The sequence below is a fragment of the Crotalus tigris genome, unplaced genomic scaffold (genome assembly GCF_016545835.1).
Source record: "Crotalus tigris isolate CLP2741 ecotype Arizona unplaced genomic scaffold, ASM1654583v1 scf7180000018395.510130, whole genome shotgun sequence".
In the NCBI taxonomy this organism is placed as follows: domain Eukaryota; kingdom Metazoa; phylum Chordata; class Lepidosauria; order Squamata; family Viperidae; genus Crotalus; species Crotalus tigris.
The window spans coordinates 189,232-205,685 of NW_024096979.1; the positions used below are offsets into that span (position 1 = coordinate 189,232).

General features: G+C 40.7%; 1 protein-coding gene across 1 annotated transcript; it reads right to left on the reverse strand.

The window, feature by feature from the left end:
• Nucleotides 1–3,861: 3,861 nt before the first annotated feature.
• LOC120311917 (antihemorrhagic factor BJ46a-like) lies at nt 3,862–12,173 on the reverse strand. The gene is given in 8 exon segments (XM_039351993.1): nt 3,862–4,609; nt 5,647–5,748; nt 6,190–6,300; nt 6,824–6,987; nt 8,159–8,246; nt 9,276–9,386; nt 11,968–12,132; nt 12,135–12,173. Coding segments are annotated over 8 exon segments (1,029 nt in total). The 3' UTR covers nt 3,862–4,360.
• Between the last annotated feature and the right edge of the window lie 4,281 nt (nt 12,174–16,454).

Consider the following 16,454-nt stretch of genomic DNA (forward strand, 5'->3'; position numbering starts at 1 on the left):
AACAAGTTGAGATGGAGGAGCAGAGGATAACCTGTGCAACATATAATTGTAAAGAAAAGGAGCAACAGAAGAAGGAGGTTAAGGAAGCCTCACAAGTATTGGTTTCTGAATCTGCGGGAGAAGTAAGATTTATAAATTTTTTGGAGCAACCTTTAAGGGTAGAATTGCAGTCTGAAGAACCTATATTAATGAAAAATGGGAAATCTCAGTTCGAGGGGCCTCAATAAGTTGAGATGAAGGAGCAGAGGACAACCCGTGCAACACATAAACGTAAAGAAAAGGAGCAACAGAAGAAGGAGGTTAAGGAAGCCTCACAAGTATTGGTTCCTGAGTTTGTGGGAGAAGCAAGATTTATAAACTTTTTGGAGCAACCTTTAAGGGCAGATTTTAAAGCACTTCTTTCGAGGTTTATGGATAAGAGAGACTGATAAGGAATGTGTTTATTGTGGGTGGAATTGGTTATTGGTAAAGATTTAAATATGTATAAGGGAATTTTAATGTTTTAAGTAATGTTTAAATTTGTGTTTTGGAGGGAGTTTATAAAGAATGATGGATAATAATATAAGTATGATATTAGAAAATGTTTAGAGTATATTATAACGTGTTTAATGATTGTAATTATTATTTTTAAGAGAAGATAACTTGTTTAATTTAATGTATTTAGATTTGCTTAGGATTTATATGTGTTTCAAGTTTTTTTGAAAATTTTTAACTAAGCCTGTACTCAGCTCTGAGAAGGTTGGGGGAGGGTATGGGAGGTTTGGGGAGGTGGGGGAGGGTATGGGAGGGTTGGGGGGGGTTGGGGAAGGGAATTGTTTTGTAAAATTTGAAAATTTTCAATAAAAAAAAATATTGTACTAGTGTGTGAATTCAGAGCTTGAAATAAGAGATGATAAGAATTGGTGGGTTAGAGAACAGGAGGGAAAGCCTGCAATTCAAACTAATTGGAGAATGTGATTTATGACTTTTAATTGGAGGAGGGAATTGTGCTTTGATACTATATACTTAGGGGAGGGGAATTCAGATTTCAGCTTTGACCATGTATGTGCCAATGCCATGCAACCTGAATAAAGATTCTTTAAGGTAAACAATGCCTCGAAGTTCATCTGTCGGAACCATGACAGCTGCAATGGTCATAAGTGTGAAAAGCAGTCATAAATCACTTTTTCAGTACTGTTGTAACTTTAAACAGTCATTAAATGAATTTTTGTAAGTCAAGGGCTATCTGTAATGAATTTCAAAATGTTATGTCAAATTCATCTGTCTCCTTAATAGCAATAGCAATAGCACTTAGACTTATATACCACTTCACAGTGCTTTACAGCCCTCTCTAAGCTGTTTACAAAGTCAGCATTTTGGCCCCAACAATCAGGGTCCTTGTTGTACCGACCTCGGAAGGATGGAAGGCTGAGTCAACCTCGAGCCAGTGAGAATCAAACTGCCAAAATGCTGGCAGCTGGGAGTCAGCAGAAGTAGCCTGCAGTACTGCATTCTAACCACTGCACCACCAGGGCTCTTAATCCCTTTATAACTTTCCAGAATCAACATTCTAATTACCTTTATGGTGTCTATTCCAAAATATATACTTAAAGTCCTTATGTCAAGTTTCGAGGCACGGTTTTGCTGGTACGACAAATATTCCTTCTCGGTTTGCCAACGAACTGGGGGGGGGAGAGTGGAGACGTTTGGAATGCAGGCTTCAAAGATTAAGAAGCCACACCATGAGACTCAAGGACATTACACCAGATATCTGGCCAGACCTAGAGAAGCTTTCTCATAACAATATTTTTCTACTTGATTGGGCAATGTGACCTGACCCAGAGGCACGAGGGAGAATTCAGTGCTTTTACTATATGGGTTTGGGAGGGGTCTTGCCAGAGGTGGTTTTGCTTTCATTAGTGCCAAAGTGATGTACCGTATATGCCGGCATATAAGACGACTTCCGTGAGCGCTGAAATCGGTGCCAAAGACGGGGGTCGTCTTATACACCGAGACGTCTTATACACCGGAAATACTGGTAGTTTCCGGCGTATAAGACGACGTTCTAGGAATGCGGCGCGGCTATAAAGACGGGGGTCGTCTTATACGCCGGGTCGCCTAATACGGCAGCATATACGGTACTCAATAAAGTTTTACAATAAGAGATCAGCATGTCTCAAAGGTGTTTGCTTGGCTGGGTTCATCAGTCAGAACCTTGATAACTTAAACTTACACAAACCTTATTTCTCAAAGATAGAAGGAAATTCACTTGGTGAATTGAAATTTACCATTTGCAGGTTTTTAGTATCCATAAAATCATTAAGCAATTTCCAGGTGTGATTAACAAAGGAAATCCTATTTCTATAAATGTGTCAGTTACAGTTTGGGCATAGAAGCCAAGGCAATTCCTTGATTCCTGCTGTTTTATGATCTCCTTGTGGGGAACTTCATTCTGGAGCATGTGTGGGGGATCCCAAGTCCTCTCCTTGTCCAGAGAGGAATTCTAAAAAGCTGATCCAGAAATTTGCGAAATATATCTCTAATATATTGAAATTATATTGTTCTAAATTATAAGGAAACATTATTTACGATATGCTCATATTTGGTATTTTATTGCACCAAGAAATCATTCCCGGCCAGAACAAAGTTGTGACAACATATGAAACAGGTGTGAATAAATCCAAATGTGTGAGTTTTCTGAATAATGAGCCTTAATGTGGCAGGACAGTGTACAGAATAATGGAGGTTGACCTTGACAGAAATATGTAAGAACCATTTTCAAGCCAAAGAGGGCTGAAATGTTCTTTAAATTCTGGGAAGCAAGATAATATTCAGAATCAGCTGAGGCAAACAAGTGCCTCATTCACTGGGGTATAAGAAGGAAGGCAGAGTATACACTACGATCAGCAAGCTTCTGTTATTATTATTATTTCTTGTTGTTAATTGTGAAGTCGTGTCTGACCCAACGCGACCCCATGGACAACGTTCCTCCAGGCCTTCCTGTACCATCTTCTGGAGTCCATTTAAGCTCACGCCTACTGCTTCAGTGACTCCATCCAGCCATTGAATTCTCTGTCATCCCATTCTTGTATTGCTCTCAATCTTTCTCAGCATTAGGCTTTTCTCCAGTGAGTCCTTCCTTCTCATTACATGGCCAAAGTATTTGAGTTTCAACTTCAGGATCTGGCCTTCCAAAGAGCAGCCAGGGTTATTATAGCCTATCTCTATTCTGGAAGTTAGAGTCCACAACTCTTAAAATGGCCAAGGTTGAGAAACACTTTCCTACCTCAATAAAGTATAGCTCCAGTCTTCCTGTGGAGTTGATTTGCTGATAATGGTCTACTCAGAGGAGCTGAGTAGAAAATGGAATGAGTCTTGTTCAAAGAACAGATCAGTTTACCCCTAAATATAACCTGGGCAAAATGAGTCAAAATATACTCAATGGGTTAATGAGGGGTCATTAGTTGTGTAAGCCTTTAGGTTTTGTGATTGGACTGAAGAATAACAGAATAAAAGACTTGAAAGAGACCTTGGAGGTCTTCTAGTTCAACCCCCTGCTCAGTCAAGGGACTTTATACCATTCTGGACAAATGACTGTCCAACCTCTTCTTAACACCTCCAGTGATGAACCACCCACAACTTCTCAGCCAAGCCATTCCACTGATTAAATATTCTGTCAGGAAATTTCTCCTTAGTTCTAGATTGGTCCTCTCCTTGATTAGTTTCCATGTGTTGCTTCTTGTTCTGCCTTCAGGGGCTTGGGAGAATAGGTCAACCCCATGTCCTTTCCTAGAGGTGCTGAACTATAATTCCCAGAATCCTCATTCAGAGTGATCAAGGCCATCTGGCCACAAACGTAAAGCAAATCAAAGAGGAAGGCAATTTTAGAATTGAACAATTTATTTAGAAAGTACCCTCTCCTTTTTTCTGTCAGTATATTGGACTTTGTTAAACATTGCCCCTGTCAAATAATGCAGAATGGTGAAACATTCTGGGGAAAACAAATCTCGTAAGGAATAGAGGTGATGGGATTTTGGGGGTATTGTTGTCAAATGCTATGCATTTTCTCTTTAAAAGAATAAAAAGGAAGAATTTGGACTTTAGGACTAATATAACTTCTGATCAACTTTTTTCTCGTTCCTTGGCTGAACAGAGAGAGGGACAGGAACATGTTAAGTGAGCATCAGAACCTGCATTTGTATAAGCAGAAAGGCACAAATACAAAGCCCCTTTCTTATAACAACCATGGGTGATCACAACACTTGGCAAAGACTGTAATGTGTCAGGGTAAACCCTTTTGGGATTCAAGTTTTGAGTTCAGATTTGGAAAACGGGTTTGCACCAACTGGGTGGTTTCTCAATGCTCTCTAGTATGGCTGGTCTACAGCTGGAAGTGAAGTGCTTTTCCTGGACAACCTTCCACAGGGGGTGTGTCATGATCTGATATATCTGTTGGGAGTTCTTTCTTGACAAAAGCAACTGGGACTTCCGCCACATGTTCATGAGACTCGTGTGAGGTGCTTGTATGATTGTGTGAATGGGTGAGGTTGAGGACAGTATTTCTGAATTCTGGTGGAACATTATATTTTTCAATCTGCTTGTAGAGCAAATGGGAGTAAGCGTATCCCTCCTGGAAAAAAAAACACAAAACGTGCAAGCACTGATGAGTCTTCTTCGGCCATTGAACCTGAAGCTTATCCTGCTTTGAACTTTCGAACACATTAAAATCCAGCTTGACAAAAGTGAATCAAGAAAACCAACTGCTGTTAATATTGTCAATACAGGTAGTCCTCGACTTATAATCATTCATTTAGTGACCCTTTGAAATTGCAACCGCCCTGAAAAAAGCAACCTGTGACCGTTTTTCACACTTACGACCATTGTAGCATCCCCATGGTCACATGATCAAAATTCAAATGCTTTGCAGTCAGAATCTATTTATGACGGTTGCCGTGTCCTGGGGTCTTGTGATCCCCTTTTGCAGCCTTCTGACAAGCAAAGTCAATGGGGAAACCGGATTCACTTAACAACCGTGTTACTAATTTAACAACGGCAGTGATTCACTTAACAACTGTGGCAAAAAGGGTTTAAAATGGAGAAAAAAATCACTTAACAACAGTCTCGCTTAGCAATAAAAATGGGGTTATGGTCTTAAATTGAGGATTTGCTGGCATAATGTGTTATAACCACACTTTGTTGAATGAATAGCCTGGCAATTAAAGGGCCAGAGTTGGACTGGGGTGATCTAGATTCAAACCCTTCCTGGCTAGATAAATTTCTGGGTAGCTCTGAGCCAGTTATTCTGTCTCAGCCCAACCTACAATCCAAACTGGTGAGGGTAAAATAATAATCTCAGAGAAAAAGAAGTATAGAAATAAAATAATCTAGTGTTAACAAATCATAAAGGTTGCATTATGCTAAGCCAGGATCGAACAGACTTTAGTATATATCAGAGCATCTACTCATGTGAAGGGATGCAGGGGAATCGATAGCTGGAACAGGAAGTTAATTATGAGCTTCTTGGATGGTCAGAATGGATAAGAGAAACCAAGAGATAGGTGAACTTCAACTCCCAGAATTCCCCAGCCAGCCTGTTGATGAGGTTGACAAACACTGCTGTGGAGAACGGGGAAAGAGTATGAACAAAATTGCATTTAACGTACATACCTTGACATGAAGGATGACACAGTCTGACTCAAACTTTTCATCTTTAGGTTTTTCCAGGCTAGCATGCGACCTGAAAACAGTTGCTCTGCAGAATCCAATATGCTGGAGAAAAGGAGGGAGAGAAGAAAGAACTAATATATTTCCAGGGGAACCCAAATAAATCCTTCTTCACATGTCAGCAAACCTGAAATGGTGAAAGGACTGCTATGCAGGGGAGAAGATAAAGCTACTACTGAATGAAAGAATCTGGTCAGGTTACAACTCAATTTCTTAAAGTAAATCGGCGTTATATTCTTCTACAGATGTTGGCAGGAGGTCTTGGGGAGGCATTATTTCTGGATGAATTGTGAAGAAATTAAGGTTGTGCAGAGGTTAAAGTGTAGGATTTGGGCTGGTGAGAGCCAGATTCAAGTCTCAATTTCTCTGTGTGGAATATTTGGCCTTGCACACTTATTTGGAAAGTGGTCGGGGTTGGCTAGGATAGATAAGAGAGAGAAAAATGGGAACTGCCCAGATAGGATTGGAGTTGACCCTCCCACTTACGTCTTCTCCTGCTGTATTAGGATGGCAGTGATGATGGTCATCGTGGGCTTCCTCAGCAGTGCAGTTAACCTCCACAATAGCAAACTCCACATAGAAAGCTTCAGGCTCATACTGAAATCAAAGCAAGAGACGTTTTAGCTGGGTTTATATTTTATAAATAAAACGTCAATGAATCCTTGTTCACTACAGTCAGAAGCTTGGAACATAAATTTTAAAAAATTGGCTACCGCTCCTGGTTCTTGAAAAGTTGCCTCTCCCTTTTTTTCTTAGCAGCTGGTTCTTTGCGGGATCTTGGTGCTTGCTGAGCTTGGTTGTTTTCCTGCAGACATTTCACTACCCACACTAGGTAACGTCATCCATTCTGGTCGATCATCGGTCTAGCACTGATGATGTGACCTAGTTTGGTTACTAAAATGTCTGCAAGAAAGCGACGAAGCTCAGAGAGCACAAAGGACTCCTCATTTCAATCCCGAGCAACAAATATTCTCCTTTGTGGGTATCTGGTTCTTTTCCTAGACTTTTTGCAGAGCATAATTCCTCCTGTCTCCTCCTCCTTTTTCTTAGTTATATGAAGTATCACAACGTTAAACTGGAAGAGATCAACAGAATTCCTTTTTAACATCTGCACACTTACTTTGTGCTGCCCTCTTGAAATCTCAAGAACTTCGTAAACGTGGCCGGAAAGTTTTTCATTGTGTTTATTAAGCACATATTCAACAGAGTCTACCACGTGAGAGTCATTCCAAGGCAACAGAATTGGACATTTAGGACAATTTCGCCGTACGTTTTCGACAGAATCTGGAAAGAAAAAGAAATATCAAGAAGGGTGTTTAAAGCAGATGGCAATCTTAGGTGAGAACTGCTGCAAAAGAGCAGGAGACCCTACACCATTTCAGGCAAACGGCTGTCCCATCTCTTCTTAAAAGCTTCCAGTGTTGGAGCACCCACAACTTCTGATTCATTATCCTAACGGTCAGGAAATTTCAAGCAGCAGGTTAAAAAAAAGTTGGACAGCAGGTTAAAGTTACGGCTTTTGCAATGGGAGAGCATAAGTACAGGTAGTCATTGACGTATGACCACAATTGTGCCTGAAATTTCTGTTGCTAAACGGAACATTTGTTAAGTGAATATCCCCATTTTACGACCTTTCTTGCCACAGTTGTTAAGTGAATCACTACCGTTCCTAAATTAATCTCACTGTTGTTAAGTGAAACCCTGAAAAAAGGGTCTTAATGACTGTTTTTCACACTTATGGCCATTGCAGCATCCCCATGGTCACTTGACAACCGCCCCATATATAGGACGATTGCAGTGTCCTTGGATCAGGTGATCACTTTTTGTGACCTTCTGACAAGCAGTGTCCATGGGGAAGCCAGATTCATGCAGCAACCATGTTAGTAGCTGAACAACTGCAGTGATTCACTAAACAACTGTCAATAAAGGTTGTAAAGAACGGACAAAATTCACTTAGCAACTGTCCTGCTTAGCAACAGATTGTTTGGGCTCAATTCTAGGGGTTAGGTTGAGGATTGTAGCTATGTCTTGGTAAACTCCAGACCATTCCCTAGCATCTAATTGATTTGAATTGTCAATTTGATTGAAATCCATCATTTCAAAGGATTGAAAACAGCATTTTAATTTGTATTGCTAATCAGATTGAGAAAAAAAGGTTTTGTAGATGCAAAATAAACGGTTTGGAAGCATCCAATTCAGTAATCCACTCCATCTCATTAGATTGACTTGAATTGCCTTACAACTGAATTAAAGCAATGCATGCTTTGGATGAAACATCTCAGGATGCTGCTAAGATGCTGCTGAATTTTGAAGAAAGGCTGTGTGTGTAACTCACTGTCATAAAAAGTTAATAAAAAGGGATAGGAAAAGGGAATAAGCCTATGGTTAGCTCAGTGACACCTTAGTTTCTTGAACCCAGCCAAACTAAGATCCAAGAGGCACGAAGATGAATTACCTGGAGTGGAGTGGCATTTCACAAAAACATCTTGTTTGAAAGTCACAACATCAAACATTATCTTGGCATTACAGTCCATTTTAACAGCCTGGAAATACAAAAGCAGCAAATGAAACATGTTAAACTTTAACTTAACATAATTTAGCTAACCATTTTAGGTTGGTGTTTTAAAACTGGTGCTTCTGGGGAATTTTAGCATCAGTAGGATTTATTTATGTCCATTACAACATATCTCATGTTTTTAACAGGTAGGAGGTTATTAAACTGAGCACTGTGCACTAGTAACTTGGGTAGACTAATTTGTGAGGCAGCCATCATTATGGTAGGTAATGCACGGTGGTGGAATGTTGTCTGGATTCCCAGGAGGGAGGGGTTGCATTCCAGAGGAGCAAGAGACAGCAAAGTTTACACAGTTTGGTTGGGAAGAAGAGGATCAAGACAGCTCCTCCCTAGACGTTCTGAGTATAAATTTAAGGACACACACAGTTTGCTTTAGTTTGGCATGATTTCTGTCTATAGGTAAAGAACAATAAGGGGAAATTGCTTTGCTGTAACTTAGCAGGTCTTTCTTGGTTTTCAGCCTGACATGCCTACTTTCTTCCAAATCATCTTATTGGTGTCTTTGGAGAAACATTTCCACGTGCTGTAATATGAGAACTTCTACTTGGCCAGTTCAATATTGACAAAAATTGGGCAGTAACCTATAAACCTGGGATGACCAACCTTGGACATAACTGGCTGGGGAATTCTGGGAGTTGAGGTCCACAGGTCTTCAAGCTGCTAAGGTTGTATCCCTCCTCTTTTAAACAGAGGAGCAATAAGGAACTTTTCATGGATTCCGGGATGGGAAGGAGTCAGCTTTGGACATCACAGGATGAACGTGAAAGAAGAATTGACTTCTTAATTCCTGACTAATTCATTGCTCAGAGTTGAAATGAAATCCGGCTATGAAATGTGAACTCAAAATGAATGCCCATGGAACGTTAGCGACCCCTAAGGTTTCATTAATCCTTTGTACACCAATATACCAGATATTCAATTTACTCTTAGTGCAGTGGTAAGAGGCCACCTGTCCTCCCATGGAATTTTACATTTTTAACAACTCTCAGTCACTTACATGATTATTCTGTGGCCTTATAGTACAATTCTCGACAGGATGGGGATCCAACATGTGACATTCTGTCTCCAGAAGATTTAATTTAAGGTAGACTGCCACCAAATCGCCATCCTAAAACAAAAAATTAGGATGAGAATGACTTTTCTCACTGCATTTGAATGTTTGAATTGACACGTAAGTTAAAGACCTCGTCCTGGTGTGCTTCTCAGTTATCAACTGCTTTGAAGAAAATACACCCAGCAGGAAATTTCAATGCTGCCTTAAGTTAGACACAGTTCCTTTGGATGTTGCAAGGCAGACAAAACTGACATTTCTTGACATGAACATCTGATCTGCTCTGCCTGTGATTTGAGGTTTTCTTGCAGACCTCAGTTAATTTCCCAGTTGTTGGTTTTGGCCAGGTGTGGGTAGAAAAAATTGCCTCTTTCTGACATTGCATTGTTCACATATGTGCATATTGTCTATTCAACCACCAGCATTTTAGCTCCAAAAATGGCATCAGGTAGTCCTGGCTGGTCTACCTACAAATACATAGGACAACTGTTTGCAACAGGGGTCTAATGAAGATTGGATGGTTGGGAGAGAGCTAACATTTTTCTCAGTTGGGGAGTTCACACAACGCTTAACCCAGTTGCAGAATTAACCATTTCTTGTATTTCTATTACACATCGAACCATTAAATAACCCAAGGGGCTGGGCTGACAAACCAAATCTAACCAGTCCTCATACCAAATTCTGCATAACCAAATGAAATCACAAAAAGCTTTTCTGAGCTGGTTAAGCATGTTGTCTGTATGGTGCAGATCACAAGCTGACCATCCTCTCTTTCTAAGGACCTGACAGCTGAAGAAGCAGCAGTCAGAAGTATAAGCATTCATTGGGATGGGGGCATTGTGTGTCACTATCAGCAAAATGGTAGAAGGAGCAACAGAACTCAAACCCTGCTTCTTTTGTGATTCATTGTGTGACCAGGAAAAGGGTGTGGTTTACAGTGTAACTATACATCCAGCATCTGAATAGTGCCAGAACTGTCTATTACAAAGATGTGGGAACTTCTAGGACTGTCAGAAAGGAATTTGTTGGTCTTAGCTTAGCATAAGGATCTAGTTTCCTGCCAATCCTGGACCAGGCACCCCATTCTGGGCTGCTGAAGGAACAATAGAATTAACAAAATATAATCAGTGGATGACTCTGGTGAAGAAACAACTGGATGGCCATGTCATATCTGTACCAGCCCTGGCCTAAGACATGTTTTTTAAATGGAAATCTAGAAATATTTCCTTTTAAATAACCAAAATAGAAAATTGGAGCCTTGGCAGGACATCCATCTTCTCAGAGAATATACTGCTGGTCTCACTAAAAATTGGAGAGGGAAGGATAAGAAAGAAGGAGACTGTACAAAACGGAATGGCTGGAGAAAAAAGTTGGACAGAGAAGTTCAGTGTACAAAACAGTTGTCAGTTCCCGGTAGGGGAAGGAGAAGAAAAATATTGTAGTTTCCTTGCAGACATTTCATTACCTGAACGAAGATAATGACCCAGGTAAGATCATCAGTGCACCAAGGATTTCACAGTTGAATGCTGATCTACCTGTATTCTCTTCTGCTAGAAAAAAAAGTTCAGAGATAACTTCCCTGAAAGAAGGAAAATGAAGACCCAGAAAAGGAACATCTTCACCCAAAATGGAGGAGACCAGCTGGCTGCAGATAGTATCGTCATGCAGTACCCAAGAGGGTGTGGAGGAGATCGTTGGTCACTGGAAAAGCCTTAGTCTTTGGGGAAGGATGGGGCAGAAGGCCCCGAGAAAGGTTCTCCCCCAGTAGAGAAGCAGTAGATGTTCTGCTGAGCAGATCCAGGAGAAAGTCAAACTGTGCTGAGTGCACTACTGTTAAAATCCAGCCCATTCCTTTCTTTTCACTCTCTCTGGACAAGCTGAGAAGTGAGGGAAGGAGACAGAGTGAAAGCAGGAGGAAGCAGGAGAACTAAAGGGGAAGAGGAAAACCTGACACCAGGTGAAAACTGGGCTTGCATTGTATGCTTCAGTTGTAATCCCAAAAGTGCTTTCCCAAAAGGCATCTGGACTGTCTTGTTTTTTTTTTTTTTCCTTGAAAATATTTCACTTCTAATCCAGAAAGCTGAAAAAGCTTCTTGGATGAAAAGTGAAACGTTTTCAATGGGAAAAAAAACCCCAAGGAAGTCCAGCTGCTTTTTCAAAATACCTTTGGGACAACAATGACCTGGATGATTGAGAATCTCCATAGACATCATTGCAGTTGTAAATACCTGTTGTAAATAACTTCATTGAAAATAGTATTAGCATAAGTAAAAGGCTCTGCTGTCTTGTTTTCTGTGCAAATTGCCATCCTTGCAAAGCAAAATACACCTCCAGTTCAAGGAGGACTCCTTCACACTGGGACAGTGGAGAAGATAGAGCTTCCTCTTTCATGACAGCTTTTCCAGTCTGGTGCAATCCAGATGTGTTGGACTACCAATCCTATTATCCACACTGTCTAGCAATTCAATTGAAATGGAAGTTATGAGATTACAGAAAATTGACTAGAAAGAGACCGTGAAATGCCCAAATTTCAGCAGGAAGGCTACAGATATTGTCTGGTATAACATCAGAAAAGATCACCTAGCTGTTATTTACTTAGTAAATGAAACTAGGAAAATTTTCCTCCCATTGTACTTACCCAAGGAACAACAAGGATATTCTTGATTACATTGAGGGCTTGTTTGTATCCATGTAGTTTATGCTCGTTGATGTAGCGCACAGCCATATCTGCCCACTCTTTAGCTTCTTTGTTGTCACATTCTAAATCCCCCCTCACTTGAGAGCTAAGCGTAGATCCTATAGATCCTCCTGACCCAGGAGCACGAGAGCTACCAGGGAATTCATGGCTGGGTTCAGAGATAATGTACCAGGCACTAGTTGGAAAGAAGGAAGACTCCAGAGAACCTAACTTCAGGTGCTCCTTTTTATGGAATGTTTCTGTTCGCTGTCCCCCACTACCTGCCACTTGCATTTGCTTACCTGGGGAGATGCAATATTTGCAGAAGGTCCTGCAAACAAGAGGAAAAGAAAAATAAATATGTGGAGACATTGAGTCAAAATTTGATTAGATAAGGGGGAAAATGCAGATTGTGCAAAAAGAGAAAAACAACTCTCCAAGTCAGTCAGTCATATTAACCCCAGGATACCGCTGCAGTAAAGGGTATTTTAAGAATACAAAATTATATAGCAGCTATGCACAAAGGTAGTGTGATTTATACATATGGAAGACTTTCTGTCAAATCTCAACTCCATTATTGACCTAACTAATAGAGATTAAGTGCATCCTATTGACGTTGACTCTTCTAGGATGATCTATCTGTCCCCAGCCTGGTCCTGGAGGCCATCCACCATGGCAACTGTTACAGTTATAATCAAGTCCATCCATCTTGCTGCTGGCCATCCTCTTTATCCCTTCCATCTTTTTCGGCATTATGGATCCATTTGTTTGTTTCCTTGGCTACTCATAGTATTCTCTAGAGCAGGGATGTACAACTTTGGCATCTTTAAGACTTGTGGACTTCAATTAAAATTCAAATCAACATTTAGAAAAAATTAAAAGGTCCACCCATTTGCACATGATGTCTAGAAACCAAGTAATGGCAAAGACATTGGACTCCCAAGAGGAGACACGTACTTTGATTACCATAGGGGCAGCAGAGGCAGGATCTGCCCAGACCATGGGGAGCCAGATACCCATCCAAACCCTGACTGGCAACCACTGTGCTGGGGCTGGATACAAGAAACTATTTTTTTCAGGGATACAACCAGTGCCACAGGGGGAGGAAGACTACGAAAACTGGATGGAGCAGGCAGTACAGGCGGTTGAAGAATGGGATGTATCAGATGCTCAAAGAAACATGTGGGAGACATGAACTTGTTAGGTGGGTTAGTCTATGTAGACGATATCCTTGTCTTTGGTGAGACTTTTGAACAACATAAGGAGCGCTTGGAGAACGTTTTGACCAGGCTCCACAAAAAAGGATTGAAACTGTCATTAGAGAAATGCCAATTTTACCAAACATTTTGTCACATATGTGGATCATGTTGTCTTTGCAGAAGGGATATCAACTGATCCCACAAAGCTTGAGGCTGCCATTTCTTGGCCCAGAGCCCAAAATGTGGCTGAACTGCGATCATTTCTAGGGTTCTGCTCATATTATTGGAGGTTTGTTGAAGGGTTTGCAAAGATAGCCCGTCCTCTCAATGATCTGTTGAAGAATGAAGAGATAGAGGATGAGTCTGGTCATTCAAACCAGGTCCATCAGAATAAGGGACCCAGGAAGTCTCGAGAATCCATTGAGGCAGAGTGGACTGAGCAGTGTGAGCAGGCCTTTGACCAGTTGAAGAGGAGACTAACGAATGCCCCCATCTTAGCCTATGCTGAATAAAAATTCTTTAAGGTAAACAATGCCTCAAAGTTCTTTGAAGAGTTTCATCTGTCGGAACCATGATAGCCGCAATGATCATAAATGCGAAAAGCAGTCATAAATTACTTTTTCAGACTGTTGTAACTTCAAACAGTCACTAAATGAATTTTTGTAAGTCAAGCGCTATCTGTAATGAATTTCAAAATGTTATGTCAAATTCATCTGTCTCCTTAATAGCAATAGCAATAGCAATAACACTTAGACTTATATACTGCTTCACAGTGCTTTACAGCCAGCCCTCTCTAAGCTGTTTACACAGTCAGAATTTTTCCCCAAACAATCTGGATCCTCATTTTACTAACCTCGGAAGGCTGAGTCAACCTTGATCCAGTGAGAATCAAACTGCCAAAATGCTGACAGCTGGGAGTCAGCAGAAGTAGCCTGCAGTACTGCATTCTAACCACTGCACCATCAGGGCTCTTAATCCCTTTATAACTTTCCAGAATCAACATTTGAATTACCTTTTTGGTGTTTATTCCAAAATATATATTTAAAGTCCTTATGTCATGTTTCGAAGCACGGTTTTGCTAGTGTGATAAATATTGCTTTGCGGTTTGCCAATGAACTTGGGGGGAGGGGAGAGGTTTGGAATGCAAGCTTCAAAGATTAAGAAGCCACACCATGAGACTCAAGAACATTACACCAGATATCTGGCGAGACCTAGAGATGCTTTCTCATAATAATATTTTTCTACTTGATTGGGCAATGTGACCTGACCCAGAGGCATGAGGGAGAATTCAGTGCTTTTACTATATGGGTTTGGGAGGGGTCTTGCCAGAGCTGGTTTTGCTTTCATTAGTGCCAAAGTGATGTACTCAATAAAGTTTTACAATAAGAGATCAGCATGTCTCAAAGGTGTTTGCTTGGTTGGGTTCATCAGTGAGAAGTTAAACTTGCACAAACCTTATTTCTCAAAGACTGAAGGAAATTAACTTGGTGAATTGAAATTTTCCATTTGGAAGGTTTTTAGTATCCATAAAATTATTAAGCAATTTCCAGGAGTGATTAACAAAGGAAATCCAATTTCCACAAATGTGTCAGTTACAGTTTGGGCATAGAAGCCAAGGCAATTCCTTGATTCCTGCTGTTTTATGATCTCCTTGTGGGGAACTTCATTCTGGAGCATGTGTGGGGGATCCCAAGTCCTCTCCTTGTCCAGAGAGGAATTCTAAAAAGCTGATCCAGAAATTTGCGAAATATATCTCTAATATATAGAAATTATATTGTTCTATATTGTAAGCAAACATTATTTAAGTTATGTTCATATTTGGTATTTTATTGTACCAAGAAATCATTCTTGGCCAGAACAAAGTTGTGACAACATATGAAACAGGTGTGAATAAATCCAAATGTGTGAGTTTTCTGAATAATGAGCCTTAATGTGGCAGGATAGTGTACAGAATAATGGAGATTGACCTTGACAGAAATATGTAAGAACCATTTTCAAGCCAAAGAGGGCTGAAATGTTCTTTAAATTCTGGGAAGCAAGATAATATTCAGAAACAGCTGAGGCAAACAAGTGCCTCATTCACTGGGTATAAGAAGGAAGGGAGAATATATAATATGATCGGCAAGCTTGTTGTTGTTGTTGTTGTTATTATTATTATTTAGTTGCAAAGTCATGTCCGACCCATCGTGACCCCATGGACAACATTCCTCCAGGCCTTCTTGTCCTCTACCATCTTCTGGAGTCCATTTAAGCTCACTCCTACTGCTTCAGTGAGTCCATCCAGCCACCAAATTCTCTGTCGTCCCCTTCTTCTATTGCTCTCCATCTTTCCCAGCATTAGGCCCTTCTCCAGTGAGTCCTTCCTTCTCATTAGGTGGCCAAAATATTTGAGTTTCAGCTTCAGGATCTGGCCTTCCAAAGAGCAGTCAGGGTTATTATAGCCTATCTCTATTCCTGTGGAATTCTGGAAGTTAGAGTCCACAACTCTTATAATGGCCAATGTTGAGAAACACTTTCCTATCTCAATAAAGTATAGCTCCAGTCTTCCTGTGGAGTTGATTTGCTGATAATGGTCTACTTAGAGTAGCTGAGAAGTAGAAAATGGAATGAGTCTTGTTCAAATAACAGATCAGTTTACCATTATATATAACATGGGCAAAAAGAGTCAAAATATACTCAATGGGTTTGTGAGGGATCATCAGTTGTTTAAGCTTTAAGTTTTGTGATTGGACTGAAGAATAACAGAATAAAAGACTTGGAAGGGACCTTGGAGGTCTTCTAGTTGAACCCCTGTTCAGTCAGGAGACTTTATACCAGTGGTTCTCAACCTGTGGGTCGGGACCCCATTTGGGGTCGAACGACCATTTCACGGGGGTCGCCAAACAACGCAATCCGCCATTTTTTCCCCTTTTCCTTAGCTGTGCTACTCCCTTTTATTCTATTGGCTTTTGAAAGCCAATAGAATAGACTCTCTTGAATAGAGTCTAATTCTATTGGCTTTCAAAAGCCAATAGGAATTGTCCAGGCTGTCTCTGCCCTGCTGAGCCCGCCAAAAGTCCCATTCTGCAAACGGTGCTGCACCAGTTGAGTAGTCCTCGACTTACGACCGGTTGAGTAGTCCTCGACTTACGACCGGTTGGGGGTCGCGGCATTAAAAAGGTTGAGAACCACTGTTTTATAACACTCCGGACAAATGACTGTCCAACCTCTTCTTAACACCTCCAGTGATGAAGCACCCAGAACCTCTCA